Raw genomic sequence first — 19,149 nt, 5'->3', positions numbered from 1 at the left:
GAATCTTTCATCATATGAGATTGTGCTCACTGTAATTGTAGTCACAAGGTTAATATTCAATGTTTATTGGCTTGATTTGTTTTGAACAAAAGACTCGCATTAAACTTATAGTAGGCAGGGCTGAAGAGGTTGTTGAAAGATTATAAAGTATTCTCTACTTTCCTTTGCCGTTTCAGGCAAAAAATTACAAATTTATGCAGTAACTTTGTTCATATGATTGAGTTTAGAAGGTGAAATCTTTTCATCCATCTCTTTTAGAAAAAAAATTCTCCAGGTAGACATCACCTCAGCAGAACTTGTAAGTCTTAGATACTTCAATCTTTAGTTTGCTCCTTCACTCACTCTCTCTCTCTCTCGGAAAAACTCCGTTGAATAACCTAAAAAGGACATCTAGCAATCATTGCTGCAAAATGTGAAAAGATGCCGAGTGTAATTGAAGCCAAACAATACGAATCAAATTTCAACACCCAGATTATTTGATGAACAAAACTTCTTTTTTTTTTTGGGAAGTCAATATAAACCAAAGATCAAAAGTAAATACATAGTACAAGGAGCATACATGGGCAATACAAACGATGGGAATTGTCTAAAGCAAGCAAAAGATGAGGACAATACCATTTAGCCAATCTAGGCATTGTTTACATCTAACATGAACATATGTGCAACAAATACAACATACAGACCATGAGAAGATAGCAATAGCTGCACAGAAAGTCTAGAAAACCAAAGAAGCAACAACAATAGCATCAGCATAAACCAGTCAATTTACCACTGAGCTTTTATATATGACACGTACAAAAGCAATAGTAGAAAATACAGTATGATAAAAGAAGCAACTTGGTTTACCTAAAAAAAAAAAAAGAAGCAACACGACTAGAAGCAAGGAAACATCAACAACAATACAGAATCATCAAGCCACTGCATTCTTTAGGTCTTCAACTAGATGCAACATTGCTTTAAATCAAATGCAACATTTACTTCACTAGACACAACAGAAAATGATTGAAAGAGTTGATACCATCCTTTGGTAGCTCTCTTGGTTTCCCAAGAATAGCGGTAGCTGGGGGAAAAGCAGATAAATGAATGTATTGAACCTGGAAATGAAAACAATAACAACGATGACAAATAAACATTTGACAAGCATCTACCGAAACTTACACCTTGAACAACTCTTACTAAAACCTAAAAACACCACAGGGGAAATAATAATAATAATAATTGCTGAAAATTGAAAAGTAATTGGGTTAGTGACTACCACAAAACGGAGATCAAACAACATATGCAGATGAAGCAAAAAGACACCAATTATTCATGTTGAAAATACATAAATTCTAGGTAAGTAATCGATGCTCCGACCCAAAAATTAAGAAAGAAAAAAAAAAAGATATGGTTGATTATTGTGATTGGGCATGTGATCCTGATTATGTCTGGAGTGTTAAAGTGATAAAACAAATTACCATTCTGCAATATGATTTTTATTTTTATCAAAAAATAAAAAGAGTTTATGAATAATAATGTGAATCATTACAATCAATAAATAAACAAGGGGAAAAGATAATAAAGAACAGAAAAAAAAATAGGAAGCATACAAAACCACCTTAAATTCCGAACTAAAAATAAATAGACCCAAAACCCCTTTATGAAGAAGAATGCAGTGGTTGGTTGGCAAGAGACCAACACTAAGAACACTTGAAATAAAAAAAACATAGCCCAACCTCCCCTTCTATATATAAGTTTTGATAATTTAAGTCTATTTAAGTTTTGTATTTTGATAATTTTTTAAAAATTAAAATATTATTCTATGAAATTGAACAAAATAAATCATATTTATATATATGATAGAATTATGTAGTAAGATATGTATTATTTTTTGATTTGTTATACATGTAGACTCTAATTCTATGACCATATTATTTTGGGTGAATTTGTAAGGTTTTAACATTTCTTCCGAATTTATAAAAAAAAAAATAATGTGTGTAACTTTTCTCAACACATAAATATAAAACAAATATTAAGATAATTCTCTCATCTAAAAAAAACTACTAAGATAATTCATTGAACTAATAAAGAAGCAGAACAAAATACATGTATATACAAATGACTAATTTTATTAATACATAAATCATACTTGCATAGCAAATAACCAATTTTATTAATAATTAAATCATTAAGTAAATTAATAATTTTTAATGATATGAAAAATATTTTAGTTAGCCATTTTGTTAATAAATAAATCATTAAGGAAATTAATAGTTTTTAATGATATGAGAAATAATTTTTAATAAACAATTTTGATAATTTATTATTGAATTGGAGAATAATTTTTTTTTTCTTGAGTATTGTGTTAAATTAAAATTTATAATAAACGATAGTTATAATTTCTAGTATTATAGGACTAATTCATATTTTAAACAAATTTTATGGGTGTATTTATAATTTGTTAAAAAATAAAAAATTTATGTTACATAATTGACCAATAATATTTCCATAATTACACTCAAATTGTTTCACCAACCAAATTAAAGGACAAAATAACAATTTGAAAATAAACTAATAAGTGCAAAATAGGGGAAAAAAAATGGCTAGCAACAAGCAGCAAACCGCCTCTTATATATATATATATATACTAGCCTATCACCCGTGTTATGCACAGGATAATTATAGATATTTTATATTTGTTTTAAATTTTTTTAAAGATTTTTTATAAAAATAATTTAACAATCTTATCACTAACCATAGTGTATGGGAGAAGTTGAAAAGAGTACTACAGTAACTATACATGGATTATATCTATAATTATTTGTATGATGGGATTTTAAATGCTGATTAGGGAATTTTGACCAAATCAATAAATGCAGACATGTGGAAAAACATGTGGATTGAAAAAATTTAATAAATGCTGATCAGGAAATTTTGACCAAATCAATAAATGCTGAGATTTTTTTTTAAATAAAAAATAAAAAATTTAGAAAATTCAGATTGGGATATTGAAACTCTCACAGGTCTTGGGAGTTAAAAACCTCCTTTTGCTTAATATATAGTATAGATAATATATATATATATATATATAGATTATAAGATGAGAGACATAAAGTGCTATCTTATTATAATGGAGGAGATCTTATAAAAAAGCGTGTAGACATGAATGCCCTCCTATTTTATTGTGTTTACAATTATCTATATATGTGAATTGTGATTTTTAAATTTTTTTTTTTAAATGTCTTCTTTTTTTCTTTTTTTGTATTATATTAAAGTTTAATATTTTGATAATAATCATATGTGTTGGACTTTTCAAGAAATTAAATGTCTTTTTTTTATTATATTATATTAAAGTTTAATATTTTGATAATAATCATATGTGTTGGACTTTTTAAGAATTTTTTTTTTTATGTTTGTTCTTAATGCATTAAAGTGTTATTATGAGGGATAATAATTATATGTGTTGGGACTTTTCAATGAATTCATATGTGTTGGATTTTAAAGAATTTTTTTTATGCTTGTTCTTAATGCATTAAAGTATTATTATGAGGGTAATACTTGGGAGTTAGGAGATGTTAATAAATGTTAAGATTTTTTTTAAAAAAAAAAAATCAAAAAATCAAGAAATTTAGATTGGGAGATTGGAGCTCCCACAAGGCTTTGGGTTAAAAACCCTCTTTTGCTTAATATATAGTATAGATAGATATATGTATATATATATATATATATATTATAAGTAATACATAGGCTCCATTCCGATGAGATGAGGAGATGCGACACTGGCCCTGTTTGGTAGAGCTGTGGAAAAGTGCTTATAACTTATGCCTAAACAACTTATAACTTATAACTATGAATATAAGCTGATTTCTTATTTTTGATTTCCAAAAAACTATAAGCTATAAGCTATAAGCTAAACCAACACATCAAAATAATTTAAATTAAGCTGAAAGCTGAAATAAACAACTTTTAAGCTGCACTAAACATGCCTACTGTTTGGCATTGATAAAAATAATAAAATAATAATTTTGATATATTTAGTTTGGGTGATTTTTGAGTACCTGCTAGTTTTGATGGCTCATATTGGCCTTTCCCCTTCAAAGATGTGTCTGTCTTCTATGAATACTCCAGGAATGGGAGCTATGAGGGGCCAATATTGGCCTTTCCCCTTTTCACACCGCCGTTTCATTATTGGACAATTTCTAAATCCAAGTTGCAAAAGCGAGGGAGGCAGCCCTCCTTGCTCGGGAAAAGATGCGAGCCTAGGGCAATTTTTGAAATCAAGATGGGTGAGGTTTTGAATGGTCTCCATGGAAGAAGATATCTTCTCTAGATTTGGGAAATCCCTAATCCATAGTTCCGTCAGAGAAGTGGGCAACAACATCCCATCTACTGGAAAGCTAGACACCGAATAATATTCTTCTTCTTCTTCTTCTTCTGATACGTTACTTGGGCCTGCAAGCCAGAGACTATCAAGAGAGGGCAATCTATGCAAACCCCACTCTGATAGGGGCTTACCAATCTTCATATCCTCGATGCTAAGATTAGTGAGGTTGGTGAGGAAATTCCCTTTCTCTAGAATGTAGGAACGGACGATTCCTCCTCCTGCAGGCCAACTTTCTATCCACAGATATTCAAGGGAAGCGAGGAGGCTGTTGTCGCACAAACTAGGGACCGATTCTAGTTTTTTACAATTCCTGATAACCAATAATGACAGTTTTGTTGGGGGGTGGTGGACCCATTCTTCCTGAAGGGACTCCAGATTATCACACCCGTCTATCTGCAAGGCCTCCAGATTAGAATCGTGCGCTATCCACCCAGGTAAGGACCGCAGAGCCTTACATTCCTTAATCCAAAGTCGTCTTAGGCTAGGCGGAAAGCCTGTCTCTAAAAAAGATACCAGACTTGGACATCCACTGATATCCATCTCTTGAAGAGAAGTGAAGGTATGTAGCCCCCGTGGCAGTGTCTCCAGCTTTTCACAATCATGTATCTTTAGATACTCAAGTCTCACCATGGAAGACACTCCCTCTTGTTGATGTTGCCCTTCGTTTTCTACATCCTCCTCTTCTTCAAACAATGAAACAAGTTGCCGACAAAACCAAATTTCTAAACGTTCCAATGCAAGGAGACTGTGTTGTGGTCCCGCCTCATTCTGCCACAGTGTTGTGAGTTCGTTACAACCAGAAATCTTCAATTCTTTGAGTCCTTTAAGCCCCTGGGTAAGCCATTTTGGCAATAATGCAAGTTTTTGAATCTTCTCAATGCTCAAGGAAGTTACTGAACTCAGATTCTTAGACATTGCATTTGCAAACATCACTTCATCATCTATGCTTGGATTGCACAGGGACTCAGGGATTGAAACATTGCTAATATTCAAGCCAGTAAGGGAACTGGGTTCAAGCACGTTACATGTCTCAAGGAGCACTAGAAGGCTTGGAAGCCAAACATCACTCATGGACAGGGAGGTGAGTGACGGGAGAACAAGGCTAGAAGCTTCAACCAGCAGCTGCGAGCAATTTATAATCTCAAGAGTTTTGAGGCAAGGAAGATTACTCGGCAACATTCCCACAAGTTTGGGACATTTTTTGATGGAGAGCTTACTAACACGAGAGAAGGTTTGAACTCTCTTGTCAATTCCAAAAATGTACCAATCCTCCCATTCTGACATATTCTCAAAACATAATGTCTTGAGTAATGGAAAAGGTTTGACGCAATGCTGCCCATAGAACTCACAACCCACATGCTTTACAGCACTCATTCCTTCAATGTGAAGGTCTTTCAAAGAGGGTAGTTGTCCAAGTGGCGGTAAGGAAGTGCAATTTTTACAATTTTGTAACTTCATGCACACCATATTGGAGAACAAAGGATCTCCTATCCAAATTGGAAATCTCGTACCATGGTAGCCTCTGATGTATAGCTCTTCCAACTTTTTGTGAGGTTGTAGTATGTCAAGTACTTTTGTTTCAACCATTTCATTTCGTAAACCATCCAAGCTCTCACTACTCCATACCATTGTTAGCACATCTATACCTTGCTTGTCATTTAAACACACCCCTCTTGCATCCAGAGGATCAACCACATTTTCTATTCCTGATATGCAAAGTTTCCCTCCAAGATGAATCAAGTTCCCCAACTCTCTTATCCGAAACCCAATGTCTTTCATAACAATAAAATTGGATAGTGTTTGGAGACTTGTCAACTTATCAATTCCTTGTGGCATTTCTTCTAAGGAATTTGAATCAATCATATTGAGATGACGTAGGTTGATTAGGTTTCCTATGTCCGCAGGCAATTTCTTCAATTCTGGACAACCTCTTAGCATCAAAGTTTGTAGATTGTATAGGGTACCTAATGATTCAGGTACTGTTTTGATATTTGTGTAGGAAAAGTTAAGATATCGCAAATGTTTCAAATCTCCAATTGATTTTGGAATGAGTTCGTCGCAAATCTGATATCCATTCAAACTCAACACCCGTAAGCGTTTCATCTTTGGCAACAGATCAAGGGGAACCTTGCTTGTCAAACAACAATGTCTATATTTACTTAAGGACAATGGTAAGAAGGTCCTTAGACTCCTTACATTCTCAGCTTTATAAAAAGTTTCAAACTTTTTGATTGCATCAAATTCGCTTTGCATGTAAGATGAATGTCGAGCACTCTTCAATTTTGTACGTTGCTCCTGATCCTTCAATTTATCCTCCAATCTAAAACAAGTATATCCTGCAACTGACTGAGCCAAATCATTGATGAGGTCATGCATCACAAATTTCAAGCTTTCACCACCATTCGATGGTTGGAAAAAAGACCTCGACTGTAATTCGTGAAAGTAGTGAACTCCTAAATCTTCCATTCGCTTATTTCCATTTTGTTGCTGAAGAAGGCCTTCTGCCATCCACAAGAAGACTAACTCCATCTCCTCGAATTCATAGTCCTTCGGCAGTATAGAGCAATATGCAAAGCACCGCTTCAAATGTGAAGGGAGATGATGGTAGCTTAATCTCAAAGCTGGGGGAATTTCATTGCCTTGTTCGGTTAAATCCCATATTTTACTATTCAATACAACTTCCCACTCATTGTCTCTTTCTTTGCACCGTAAAAGGCCACCGAGTGTCCTAGCAGCCAAAGGCAAACCTTTACATTTTTCCACAATTTTCCTACCAATAAACACCAAATTTTGATCCGCATCCATGCTTCTATTCCCAAAGGCATGTTGTTCAAACACTGACCAACAATCATCATTTGATAGATGTTGTAGCAAATGGTTTTGAACGGTTCCCATAATCGATGCAACATCTCTGTCACGAGTTGTTACAATTATCTTACTTCCTGAGACTCCATCGTTAAAGGGGGCCTTCAAAATGTTCCAATCATTGTATTTCTTGTCCCATACATCATCTAAAATGATTAAAATCTTCTTTCCAGTCAAATTCTGCTTTAACTGAACTTGAACTTGATTCAATTCTTTAAATTCACAAGCCTTGGAAGTAATAGATTCAAGAATTACTTTTGATATTCTCATAGTATCAAACTCATCAGAAACACAGACCCATGCTTTCAAATCAAAATGCTTGTTCACCACTTCATCGTTGTATACCATCTGTGCAAGGGTGGTCTTGCCAAGCCCACCCATACCTACTATGGGAAGTACGCCGACTTTACTATCATTTGACTCATCCCTTAGGAGAAAATCAATTATGTCCCTTTTCTCCTTATCCCTGCCATATATGCAACGTTCATGTATCAATGATGATGTGGCGGGTGGTCTATGCCAAGCTTTAGCAAATTCTCCTACAACATTCTTTTGTAAACCAAGTCGACTTCCTCTTTCAAAAATACTTTGCAATTGGGTAATGATTTCATCTATCTTTGAAGTAGAACTCATAAAATCAGAAAGAAGAGTCGTTGGATTGAATCTTGTACAACATGTAGGTATCATGGCCAGTAGCTTGCTCTTGCTGGTGCTAGCTGCTTGAGACTCAACTGTTAACTTATACCGCAAAGCTTCAGTGGCAAATTCGTCCAGTATGTCATCCAGATCATAAGCCAAGTCTGTGAGATCCTCAAGCCACATTTTCACACCGCTATTCTTTATTTGTTTCTCCTCTGCATCATCTAAGAATGCCTGAATTTCTTTTAGCTCTCCACTCCATTTCTTGAAGAGAGTATGAACCTGCTCCCAATGAGCAAACTTCAGTAGGACAGTTGAGGCCAACTTCTCAAACAACATCCGAATGAAAGCAGCGAGAAAGATTTCTCCTATAGGCATTGTTTCCCTGGTGAAAATAAGGAAGCAAGAAACAATATTATATCAGATTTAGAGAAAAACACAAGCAAACCAAGAAAAACATGAGAGTGAAAGTTTGATTGGTTTTAGAATGAATTCACAATTGAGGGTAACAAAATGGAGAGTCAGCAAGAAACAATATTATATCAGATTTAGAGAAAAACACAAACAAACCAAGAAAAGCAGGAGAGTGAAAGTTTGATTGGTTTTAGAATGAATTCACAATTGAGGGTAACAAAATGGAGAGTCAGTATTGTAGCTACTATTATGTGTTTACATAGAGGCATATATATTATCTTATCAAAACCAATGGCTCAAGTTTTTTTACCAACTATTCTGCATGCCCGAAAGAAAAATTATTGGCAAAAAAAATGTCTTGTATGATCCACAAGCAAAAGTATTATATAAAATACCATATAAGAAACCATTATGGGTGAGACCATACTAAGGCACTTTTATTAAGTACTTGATAAATAAAGAATGGCCCGTGAAGTGTATTTTGTGGTTTCACATTTGTCAAGAGGAGCACATAAGTAATATCACATTGTACTCCGAGACTACCTAATATCTATACATATATATTAATAAAGATGATGTGATAATGATATTCTTAAAAATAAAAATCATTTTAATAAAATTTTATTTTTTAAAATAATAGGAAACAATGTCTCTTTGAAAAATACATAATGAAGTCAAACATTACTCTTTATTTTTCACTAGTTAAAGTATAATAAAGGAATGCTCTTTATTTTGCCTAAATACTTTTTTGTCTATATGCTCTAACACTACTATTTATTTTACTTACTTATTCAAACTATTTAAAAGTCTCTCAAGACTCTCTAAATGTAGCCAGCTAGTAAACAATTTGTTAAAATGACTAATATAGTAACTAACCCATCGCAGGAAGTAAAGTAGGATAAGACTAAATAATAGCAAATTTGAAAGAATCCATTGAAGATACTCTAACACAATGCACAAGTATAAATACAATGTTCCTTCCCAAACAAAAGTAATGTGCAGTTAATGAGGTCACTATATTATAGTCCAACAAAAATAATTATTGAGTAATATTAGAGATTCCAAAAGTTCTACCACAATTTCTATCAAATGTCATGAGTGTGGAACCCATGTCACGTGGGTTCTATGTGGGTCCCACACTCATGTGAGACATGTGGTAGAAATTTTGGTAAAACTTTTGAGATCTCTAACCTTTTTTATAATTATTAGAAGATAATGCATTGCCAATTAATTACAAGATATTCACTAGCTATAAGCAATTAAGTATGTATTTGATAGATTAATAGTTCAATAAAATAGGTAAATTGTCTTTTAAAATATCATTGAGTTCAAAGGATCACTGGAGGTTCATCCAGTTGTTAATTTCAAGACTGTGGGATTTGTCGAGATACGCGCAAATTTGACTCGAACACGAGTTATTAAAAATAAAAATAAATAAATAAAAAACCAATGGAGTAACTAAAATGACAATACTCCCATGCTATCTAAGATTACTTTATTCTTATTTATTTAGTTTAATGTCATTGGGTGAAAATTTGAAATAACAATTTGTAATTATCAAAAAATAAAGGCAGTGTCTAAACTTGCTAATCATCCTAATTTTATCAAGAGGTGATAAATGAATTTTTAGGTGATGTGCCTTGTATAATAAGTTAAGAATGTTGCTTATAAAAGCAGAAAGTTCAATAAGACCGCTATGCCGGTCAAATTTCAAAATAATGAAACTCTTTCTTTATCAAAAACTTGTTTGGTAAAATTCCGGAGATTACTATATGATTTCTTGAAGGGTAAATTACACTTCTAAATTTTTTTTATTTATATTACTATTTGCACTCCTCGAAAATTTTTGTGGCCACTCAAGAAATCCTGCGGGTGTGCCAAAACTTGTAAACCTAATTCAAGGTGTGGGAATTGTTAAACATTTCTGACTTGTAACACAGAAAAATGACTCTGTGTGGCTAAGAGGAACCCCTATTGGTTCGGATCTTGCTCCAATGAAGAGGACTTTTAACAAATTTATAGGTGCCAAAGATAATTAGAGTAAGATTGTGACTTGCATTGATTAGAAATCAAGTACAATTGGTAATCTAAGATACCTAAGCTGAAAAGCTAAAGGAACTAAGCTTTGAAGTTATGAAGCTAAGCTAAGGTAATGAAGCTATGAAACTAAGATAAATGACCTATCAAGTAGGATAAATGTTTTGAAAAGCATGTGTGGAAAGACTCTTGATCGAGTGTTTGGTTGAGGACCCTTTGAATGTCACACTTATAGCCCTTTATATAGTATTGGGAAAGCCTCTATTTCTGCTAAACTACCAGAAACGTAGCATATATCTCCTTAACCTCTGCCCTAAAATGCAAAGCCACACCTCTCTCTTCATATTTATTTTTCACTATAATAGAGATTGAACGAATTTATACATGATATGTTTGAATACATATGTTTGTGTGCAATGTACATATTGATTTAGGTCCTATACATTATGACATGGATAGGCCCACAAGGCTTACGGCCCACAGCAAACAACCCCAAGCCCATTGCTTGGGACCCATAGCATAACCCGGTTGGCAAAGCCCAGGACAGCTGGAGGCCACCTGGACATGGAGGGCCAATGGCATTCGGGCACATGGCAGGTGAAACACAGGCCACATCAGCAGACAAAGATCTGTAGAGTTATTGCCACAACACATCACCATTAATGCAGCCCATCACAGCATTTATTACGACAACACCCCCCCTCCCGTCGAAACAGAGCCCCCTCACCTTGAACAAGGTAAGCTACGGCACAGGCTTTCGGCGGAACGGGGCACGTCACAAGAGACAGTGAAATGATTACCAAAGGATATAAGCAAATATGGAAGACAAGAAGAAGGCTAAGTTTATCTATCTCTCTCTCTCTCTCTATTTTCCCTTCTTCTTCTACTGATTCGCTCGCCGGAGGGTTCACTGGGGGACTACCCCGTTCCCCTTTGGACTTGCTTGCAGGTCATCTGGAGGAATCATCAGCCTGAATCGGAACTTGAAGAGCTTGGACCAGCCCGACCCATCCACCCAGGACGGACTGCATTATCAGTTGGCGCCATCTGTGGGAACTTTGTGGTTTATTCGTGCGCTAGTTGTGTTCACTATCGCCGGAGCCCTCCTTTCTCACCGTTACCTTTTCCTCTCACCCGTCCAGGTGTATGGTCACGACTAGGTCCATGGCTTCTCACCATAATACCGCCGATCATCAAACAGACCCTTCCCATCCAAATAACCCACCACAATACATCATCGAACTTACTAACAGCATAACCGCATGGCCGAGCAAAACCAGGCGCTGATTAGTGCTTTACTCCAAAGAAACCTCCCCACTCCACCTCCCGATATTCCACCCAACCAAGAAAGAACCCCGGGCCACACTGCTCCACAACCCCCTCCGCTCAACCCAGAAGGTTTACAACCCCCTCCTCCTCCACATATGACCCTACCACCTCCACCTCCACGGCCGTCAGTCGTGATGCTAGCCCCTGAGGGGGAAGCTAGCAGTGTCCAGCCTCCATTGACCGACTATGGCGACAACATTCCCCTCTGGGACGCTGAACTCCGCGCCATGAAGCTCCAACTACAAGGGGTCATGCAGAACATCCAGCACAAGCCCTCAGTCACCGCAAACTCGCCTTTTGTCGCCTCCATCCGCGACAAACCATTGCTCGCCAAGTTCAAAATGCCCACCATTAACTCTTTCGATGGCACGACGGACCCAGTCGACCATCTGGAAACCTACCGCACCCTCATGATCCTCCATGCTTTCCCTGATGAGATCATGTGCCGAGCTTTTCCCGTGACACTGAAGGGATCAGCTCGGTTGTGGTTTAGCCAGCTACCGGCGGACTCCGTCTCTACCTTTCAACACCTCAGTGACTTTTTCCTGAGCCATTTTATCGGAGCCCAGCGTCAGAGACGCCCAGCCACCCAACTCCTTAACATTCGTCAGACCGAGGGGGAGTCACTCTGTAGCTTTGTCACCCGCTTCAACACCGAAGCCCTTCAAGTAGCGGAGAATGACGACAAGGTCATCCTCACGGCTTTCATGGCCGGCCTGCGGTCGTCCAACTTTCTTTTCTCCCTCTCTAAAAACCCTCCAACCACCATGGCTGCCCTACTATCCAAAGCCCAGAAATACATGAATGCTGAAGATTCCCTGGCCGCTCGGCAAGAGCCGATCACTAAAAATCCGACCCCCAGAGACAAGAGGAAAGACTCAGAACCCAGGACCGCCCAGTATAATGGCCAAACACCCCAATATAATGACCGACCCCACCGAGCCGACCGGTCGGCTCCGACCCGACCGCCTGGTCGGTTCGAGCGGTACACACCACTCAACTCCCCCATGGAGCACGTCCGCAATCAGATCCAGCGGGACTACCCCCTCAAGTGGCCCCTACCTTCACGAAACTCTTCCAATCGCAAAGATCAGTCCAAGTACTGCCGTTTCCACCAGGACCATGGCCATACCACCGATGAGTGTATCAACCTCAAAGATCAAATTGAGACTTTCATACGTCAGGGCCGCCTCAGCCGATTCACAGAAACCCACCCTCAACAGAGGCAAAGAACCGACCTTCCCAGGAACAATCGCCGACATACACCACCCCGCAATCAAGCCCCACCTAACCAAGGCCACAATCGCCCACCACCACAGCCTCGGCCTCCAGGCAATCCTCCTTCACCAGTCGGAGAAATCAGAGTCATTTCAGGCGGCCTCGCTTCCGGGGGACCATCCCGCTCGGCTCAGAAGGCAGAGCTCAGAAAAATCAGGCAGGGCTCAGACAAAGCAGTGGCGACGGTGGACCAACCTCCCAAACAGTCAAAACAATGGATCGAACCCATCACCTTCACAGACACCGACTGTACAGGAGTCCGTTACCCACATGATGACCCCCTTGTCATTTCCGCCATCCTCTCCAACTACAAGGTCAGACGAGTCCTCATAGACAACGGCAGCTCTTCAGACATCATCTTCCTCAATTGCTTCCGCCAGCTCAAGATTGGGGAAGAAAGCTTGTCTCCTCTCCAAACCCCTCTGGTTGGTTTCACCGGCGCCCGTGTGACCTCCATCGGCTCCATCGATCTACCTATCACCATTGGCGAACACCCGAGGCAGACCATTAAGTTGCTCACCTTCCTTGTGGTCGACTGCCCCTTTGCTTACAACATCATCCTTGGCCGCACAGCCCTAAACGCCTTCCAAGCCATCACATCCACCTATCACCTTGCCATCAAATTTCCTACCGATCTCGGTATCAGAACTGTCAAAGGAGAACAGACCGTGGCCAGGGAGTGTTATGTCGCCTCACTCAAAGAAGTCAAGCTAAAAGAGGCCATGATCATCGAAGGGCTTGACGTCCGAGACGAGGATAAGCTAGTCCAACGTGGTCCTCGTCCGCAAACACAATGGCAAATGGCGACTCTATGTCAATTACTCTGACCTGAACCGAGCTTGCCCCAAAGACAGCTTCCCCCTTCCCCGCATAGATCTGCTGGTCGACGCCACGGCTGGTCATCAAATGCTCAGCTTCATGGATGCCTTCTCTGGGTACAACCAGATCCTGATGCACACATCTGATCGAGAACACACATCATTTATTACCGACCGAGGTACCTACCACTATTGTGTAATGCCGTTCGAGTTGAAGAATGCTGGGGCCACCTATCAACGGTTGGTTAATGTCGTTTTCCATCACCAAATAGGCCGGAATATGGAAGTCTACGTCGATGACATGCTAGTCAAAAGCAAACACTCCTCCGATCACCTCACTGACTTACGAGAGACCTTCGCCACCTTGCGCAAATACCAGATGAAGCTCAACCCAGAGAAGTGCGCCTTCGGCGTAGGATCTAGAAAATTTTTGGGTTTCATGGTCAGTCAGCGCAGCATTGAAGCTAACCCTGAGAAGATCAAGGCCTTGATTAAGATGCAGTCGCCTAAGACGGTCAAAGAAGTTCAAAGACTCACCGGTCGAGTGGCGGCCCTCAACCGCTTCATTTCCCGTGCAACAGACAAGTGCTTACCCTTCTTCAAAGTCCTTCGGCAGGCTTTTGAATGGACAGCTGAATCCGAAGAGTCCTTCCAACAGTTAAAGCAATGCATGGCCAACCCTCCCCTTCTTTCCCAAGCAATCACGGGCGAGCCCCTCTTCCTCTACTTAGCAGTATCAAGCAATGACCTTGCGTAGTATTTTGCTGACTAGATGAGTCATGATAGGAGAATTTTGTTGCCGCCGACAATGACCATCTCGATGACCCAACATCCGGCAGATCATCTCTCAGTCATTGGCTACCTTCGACAACATTTCCATTGGCCCATCAGTGCGTTGAAGCTTAGCCATCCTCCTCGGCAGCATATAGGTTACTTGCGCATGTCGAATGGCTACCAACTTGCCGAAATCGCACAAAGTAACTAACTCTTTTCCCTTCCATCCATTGCCAACTAAGCTCTCGGCAAAGACAGAACAAGCCGACCATACAAAGCTCGCTCGACAAAGCTACAAAGCTGTTCGGCGGTGCCATTGCAAATGCATTTCGACAACACTGCAACTTATGGAAGCGCGCTCGGCAAAGCTACAAAGCTATTCGGCGGTGCCATAACACAGCTACTCAGCATCTCTTTCACCTTTCTCGGGAATCCTACTCGGCCACACATACGTCCACTCCACAACATTGGACATTCTCGGAACAACTACAAATTATTAAATTATTCACCTCCAGCAAAAATCTCATGATTCATTTCTCGGAAGTACAAAATTGCTCGGCGCTACTATTCGGCAAACATCATATCGTATTACTTATCTGCGATTTGGTATATCATTCGGCCTATTATCAACTGCATATTAACACAACTATGCATATTCGGCAACCACCAACGAGCCAACTTACATCCATAGGCCCAACGAACAATTCGGCAATTTTATTGGCTTACTCAGCCTGTTATCAAACAAGTAGTTTTGGTAAACCTATTGACTTATTCGGCAATTTGTATTTTCATTCAGGCTGCATGCATATGATCAACTCGACTTATAACGTATTCAGCAAAAATTACACCGCAACATTTTTTATTCGGCACTAATATCTCGACTCAGAACTATCATCTTGGCTTGCCGAAATACACATCTGAACATATCACAGGATTCGTATCGGCCCAAAGGGTCCAAACTCACCAACCCGAGAAGTCAAGAAGTAACCAAAGTATGCCGAAAGTTGCGATACGGCTCACATTTTCTGACAACTAAAATTTTTGAAGCTGTCAAACTCAAGTTTTGCCCATACCAACGTGAAGTACTCATTGAGACGATTCCAACGCAACAAACCGCGTCAAAATCGGAGCTCAAACGAAGCCGTACGGGCCACTCAAAGTTTGCCCATAAAATAAATTCATTCGCTGGAGAAGATGATCCGGCAAGTTATGAAGAAATAATCATGTGCTCCGCGGTCGCATTACACCCTGTTGATCTAAGCCGTTAAATCTATTTTGGCTACAATTACGCCATCAGGAGACTGATCACAGCGATCCAATAGCCCTTTCCAGCTATTTAACGCATTTCAACTCCATCCGTACAATCAAAATTTGCCATTTCAGCTCGCAATATATATATATATATAGACATAAATAAATAAAAATACAAATAAATTGCAGATTTGATTATGATATTAGTAAGTACCCTACTTTGTCTCGGCTTCATTCTAATTTTGCCACGGCACCGAGCAGGGGCACGAAACCCGTTTCAAATCATTATCGGCCTTCTCAGCAACTTTGGCCCAAGTCAAATTTATTCCTTCCGAATAACCAATCTTATTCAAAAGCAATGGGGCAAATATACGTTGGACAAGAAGCTCAACTCCACTAAATTGATAGCAAACCTAACCCGGCAAGATTATTCGACCATTATTAAATTCAACATTATGCATGATCATTATTCGGCCGTGCATCACTGGGACATCAGTCAATTTTTTGCTTTCCAATTGGGGCACATTAGCCGATCATCATCTCAGCACCTTTGATATGCATGAATACTCGGCCAACTTGGTACAAACATTACAAGGATGATTACTCGAGTTACAAACTTCCGCACCTTTTCACACAGCTTCAAGCAAGCGCCCGTTTTGAGGCAATACATTATACTCTTGGCAGACAGCAGTTTGCATATTTTTGCGTGCCGTCATTTTATCAAAGCCGAACCTTCCCTACAACATAGGGTAATGGGAATCTGCATTCCTTCCGACTAACACCTGGCATTCGAAAGCAATGGGGCAAGTCTACCTTGGACTAAACGCAAACCGAGCAACTCGGCAATTAAATAGTTGACCCAATATCTACTTGGCAATTCCATACAAGCGGAGCAATATTACTGGCGATTAACACGTCCACCTTATTCAGTACAGGATACATTATTCAAAGTCCTTGCCACATCGGCACTTAGTTGCCACTTAAAATCAGCAAAAGTCTCCGAGTACAGCGCAATCTTCGCACTCAGCACAGAGCGCCGTTAGCAAAGGCCTACACCCTTGCCCAGGGTTATAATACCATAGGTCTACACCCTCACCCGGAGATAATAATACCGTGGTCCAATTTTTTACTGATATATCTATCTTATTTGGTTCAGGTAGTCATTTCCGTGTTCGGCCTATAGAAATATTTCTAGCTCGGCATAAAAGTCCATATTTGGAAGCAATCTTTGCACTTGACAAAATATTGCACCCATGCCCGGGGGTTAAAATACTGCGGCCTGCACCCATGCCCGGGGGTTAGAATACTGCGGCCTACGCCCATGCTCGGGGGTTAGAATACTGCGGCCTACACCCATGCCCGGGGGTTAGAATACTGCGACTTACACCCATGCCCGGGGGTTAGAGTACCGCGGCCTATCGTTATGATTTATTTGTATTCTTTTCTGGGTTTTAGCTCAACCCCCCACATCTTATGATCCACATATATACATTTTTACATACATTCAAGACATACGTACATTTATACGTACATCGTACATTTATACATATATTCAAGACATACATACATTTATACATACATTCAAGCATACATTCACGCATACATGCAGACATTCATTCATATATTTTATTCATTTATCCAAAGTGTTCTTTATCAAAAAACCTAACAGCTATTTGAATAGCGTAACTTGGCAAGAAAAAACTCTCATTCCTTCTACCCCAAACAATGAAAGTTTTGGGGCAATTGTGGATGCCAGAATTTTATAGATACTAGCTTATTGGGCCTAACCTAAACAAAACCTACAAAGGTCCATCCCAAATAAAGATCACACCCCCTATCTATATAAAGGGGGGGCATCCCAAGTTAAAGGTATGTCTGTTCTCCCTCCATCACACACACTCACCCCTTCTGATATACATATATACTATTTCTTGATTCAGGGACTGACTTCATCATCAGAGTACTCCCGGCCGGAAACCCCGGTTGGGTGGCACCGACTATGTTCCTCATTGCAGATCTACAGGGGTGAAACTCCTCTTCATTGGATCTCTACAACATCTATGTGAGAGGATATTTCATGGTCTCACATCAGCGTTTTGCCAACATCCCCCATGCTCTTCCTACTGAATTGATCACACTCTGCAGCCTCTACCCGTTCGCCAAATGGAGGATCGACCTAGTTAGTCCACTACCCACCGGTCAAGGCCAGACCAAGTTTACGATTGTCACCATTGATTATTTCACTAAGTGGGTAGAGGCAGAACCCCTTGCCACCATTACCGAGCGGAACACGACCAAGTTCATTTGGCAGTCGATCGTATGCTGGTTTGGCGTCCCTCAGGCTATCGTTTCCGACAACGGCAAACAATTCGACAACGCCAAGTACAGGAAATTCTGCGCAGACCTCTGGATCCAAGCATGTTTCTCTTCCCCAGGTCATCCCCAAGCCAATGGCCAAGTTGAGGTTACCAACCGTTCTCTTCTGAAAATCATTAAAACTAAGCTAGAAGCTGCTAAGGGATTTTGGGCTGAGGAACTACCGAATGTACTTTGGGCTTACCGAACTACAGCTCAGACTCCCACTGGGGAAACCCCTTTCCGCTTAACATACGTCGCTGAGGCGGTTATTCCAGTGGAAGTCGGTCTGCCTACCTCAAGGGTTTTACATCCGAATCCAGAACTAACCGAAGAGCTTCGTCGGGCAGACCTAGACCTAATCGAAGAGCTTAGAGAGACCACTGCTGTCAGATTGGCCTCATACCAACAAAAAAATAGAACACAATACAACCGCAAAGTCCGACCAAGGGAGTTTGCTGTAGGGGACCTTGTCCTAAGAGAAGTAACTCTTGCCACCAAAAATCCGACTAAGGGTAAACTGGCAGCCAAATGGGAGGGACCTTACGTTGTGAAAGCCCGACCACGCCCAGGCACTTACCGACTTCAGGACATGGAAGGTCGAGACCCCTCCCACCCGTGAAACGCCGAACATCTGAAACGTTACTTTCAATAAGTTCCTATTTTTGTATTGCTCCGTTATTGTATTTTCTTTTCGACAAATTTACACACTTGAACATTCTTGTTCTCCTCTCACATAATGTAACTTTTTGATTAACTGGGCTACACTTTCCTTGACAACAATTTTATATCTCAGTTATCTACATGGTGTCTCAATGACATTTTGATTGCAGCACTCATAAAAAGCCTCAACTAGACTGAGCATCAAAAAGCCTCAGCCAGACTGAGCATCAAAAGCCTTGTCCAGACCGAGCACAAAAAGCCTCAGCCAGACTGAGCATGAAGAACTTGGCCAGACTGAGCCTCAGCAGCCTCAGCCAGACTGAGCACCAAGAGCCTCGTCCAAACCGAGCACAAAAAGCCTCA

The 19,149-nt window shown here is 39.8% G+C and overlaps 1 protein-coding gene across 1 annotated transcript in view; it reads right to left on the bottom strand.

The window, feature by feature from the left end:
- Positions 1-582: 582 nt before the first annotated feature.
- The window catches only part of LOC114291210 (putative disease resistance RPP13-like protein 1), a 30,690-nt gene continuing 12,123 nt past the window's right edge, over positions 583-19,149 (bottom strand). The window contains exons 4-5 of the mRNA XM_082915783.1: positions 4,038-8,252; positions 583-1,094 (exon numbers count right to left, since the gene is read on the bottom strand). Of these exons, the coding sequence (XP_082771909.1) occupies positions 4,055-8,245 (4,191 nt within the window). The 5' untranslated portion in view covers positions 8,246-8,252 and the 3' untranslated portion in view covers positions 583-1,094; positions 4,038-4,054. The remainder of the gene's footprint in view (positions 1,095-4,037; positions 8,253-19,149) is intronic.

The sequence above is a fragment of the Camellia sinensis genome, chromosome 2, assembly GCF_055761805.1.
Source record: "Camellia sinensis isolate YWXY chromosome 2, ASM5576180v1, whole genome shotgun sequence".
In the NCBI taxonomy this organism is placed as follows: domain Eukaryota; kingdom Viridiplantae; phylum Streptophyta; class Magnoliopsida; order Ericales; family Theaceae; genus Camellia; species Camellia sinensis.
Note: the sequence above shows the minus strand (reverse complement) of the source record. Positions and strands in the feature narration are given on the sequence as shown.